The sequence below is a fragment of the Tupaia chinensis genome, unplaced genomic scaffold (genome assembly GCF_000334495.1).
Source record: "Tupaia chinensis unplaced genomic scaffold, TupChi_1.0 Scaffold000097_1, whole genome shotgun sequence".
In the NCBI taxonomy this organism is placed as follows: Eukaryota; Metazoa; Chordata; class Mammalia; order Scandentia; family Tupaiidae; genus Tupaia; species Tupaia belangeri.
The window spans coordinates 8,688,012-8,690,235 of record NW_006159559.1 but is presented as its reverse complement, the minus strand read 5'-3'; the positions used below and the strand labels follow the sequence as shown (position 1 = coordinate 8,690,235).

General features: G+C 39.1%; 1 protein-coding gene across 7 annotated transcripts in view; it reads left to right on the top strand.

The window, feature by feature from the left end:
* Positions 1-2,224, top strand: part of SYNCRIP (synaptotagmin binding cytoplasmic RNA interacting protein) — a 40,785-nt gene that overhangs the window by 1,197 nt on the left and 37,364 nt on the right. For 3 of the 7 annotated variants that reach the window (XM_027769915.1, XM_027769913.1, XM_027769911.1), the window contains exons 1-3: positions 560-707; positions 1,413-1,531; positions 1,667-1,774. In XM_027769915.1, the coding sequence (XP_027625716.1) occupies positions 560-707; positions 1,413-1,531; positions 1,667-1,774 (375 nt within the window). Of the gene's footprint in view, positions 1-547; positions 708-1,412; positions 1,532-1,666; positions 1,775-2,224 lie in introns of those variants that run through there. The other 4 variants (XM_027769914.1, XM_027769912.1, XM_027769910.1 and 1 more) reach the window with 3 other exon arrangements.

Below are 2,224 nucleotides of genomic sequence, written 5' to 3'. Positions count from 1 at the left end.
TGGTGGCGCCCGCGGTGGTGGGGCTGCCGCTCTGGGTGCGGAGTCGGGGGCGGGCTTTGGGGTGCGGGGGTGAAGGGTGGAGAAATTGGGTGGTGGGAAGGTGGCTTTGAGAGCGCTTTGTTCTTCGCTGGCTGTTGTTACTGATCTATAAGCGGCAGGCGGGAAAAGCGCGCACTTTGGGGGTTTACCTTTGAGAGGGACGAGCCCAGTTTTGCTTTCTCCATACCTTTCTCCGTACGGCGCAGCTGCATGTGGCACGCTGGCTCATCCCCGTGCTGATTGGGCCTCATTTGTAAGATTTTTCATAGGGAGTGTTAGCAGGTGAATCAGGGGTGGTGCTGAGGAAGAATATAGTGAATTGGTCCGTGTCCCGCGCTCCAAATCTGGCTTGTCAGGCGATAGTGACTTTAAAGTAAGGCTTCTTTAAAGGGACGCGGAGGCAGGCTGCTGTAGTAAATTGCAGAGAAAGTAAAGATTGGGGCTCTCATATTGTCCTCTTATTCTTTTTGAAGATTCTAGTTTAATTTTGCTTATTGCGTTTGAACAGATCTCTGGAAACATGGCTACAGAACATGTTAATGGAAATGGTACTGAAGAGCCCATGGATACTACTTCTGCAGTTATCCATTCAGAAAATTTTCAGACATTACTTGATGCTGGTTTACCACAGAAAGTTGCTGAAAAACTAGATGAAATTTACGTTGCAGGTAAGAACTAACACTTGCAAAATTACATTATGAAATTTTTCTATTGGATTTCTGGCTTTGAGCTAAAATAGCAACTTTTTGTGGTTTCCAAAAATGTGGGAACTGGAGTGTTTTTTGCCTTGTTGTGATAGTTGGTTAATTTAGGTTTGAACTATAGGTTAAGGTGTAGAGGGAGGGAAGAAGAGAGAGGAGCTAAAGGTTGGCTGGCCTCATGGATAAGTGTATGACCGTATCAACAGCTGTTAAGTGTTGGGAACAGGCGTGTGACTTTTTGGGGTATTTTTGTAGTAGGATTCTTGTCAAATAACTTGGTAATTGTAGATTTGTTCTTTTTCTTGGTATGGTTGGTAATTTTTCTAGCGGTATTTGAAATTGAGTTGAGGTTCAGTTGTCATGGTTGGTACTTTGTTGGTTGATTTTAGGATTTGTAAGTATATGTTTACTGTAAAAATACTGTATTGTTTAGAATTATCTGACTTGGACACAAAATTAGATGTAAAAGAAGTTGACTTTAAGTGCGGTTGAGAGGCCTTATTTAGTTCAGAATGGCTAAAAGTGTGTGTTTTATCATATGTAGTTAAATGGGAGTAGAACTGTTACTGGAATGTATATACTTGTATTGGCCAACATGGTCTTTGCTTAACAAAAAAGTTATTCCCAAAAGTATTACAAGTTGATAACTAATGTAAGTTTTCTCTTCTCCAGGGCTAGTTGCACATAGCGATTTAGATGAAAGAGCTATTGAAGCTTTAAAAGAATTCAATGAAGACGGCGCATTGGCAGTTCTTCAGCAGTTTAAAGACAGTGATCTCTCTCATGTTCAGGTAATATTAACTTGACGTTAATTTCAGTGAAAAAGTAGCTTCAAAATTTCGTTATTTTTGGTATGCTCTGTTAAGTTACATTAGGCACAGATACGATAATTTTTGCTAAATATGAATGGGAAAATTTTTTTACAGAACAAAAGTGCCTTTTTATGTGGAGTCATGAAGACTTATAGGCAGAGAGAAAAACAGGGGACCAAAGTGGCGGACTCTAGTAAAGGACCAGATGAGGGAAAAATTAAGGTATGTCTTTTAAAACTCCCTTTAATTTTAAAATGAACTATTTCATAGCATTGGTAAATATTCTTGAGTGAAATGGATGTGTATATTTTTAAGATGTTGAAGTAATTTAACCTTTTCAAATTGTATCTTGAAGTTTTCCTGCCTTGAGCTGTTTCTATTTTATTTTAAAACAATTTAATATTTTCAACTTTATCTTGTTAGCCAGTTTTTTTAATTTAATTTTATTTATTCATTTAAACTTGACCATAGAGAGAGAGGAAAAAAGAGAGAGGGAAAGTGAGAAAGCAAGTCAACAGGTCCAGGACTCAAACCATGGTCAGCTATGTGGGAGTGTCCAGTGCCTTAATCACCACGCCACCTGCTGGTTCCCGCTAGCCAGTTATTGTTGTTTGACTTGGTGCTATTGGTGGTAGTCCACATAAAAGACTTAAAGAAATATACCTCTCCTTT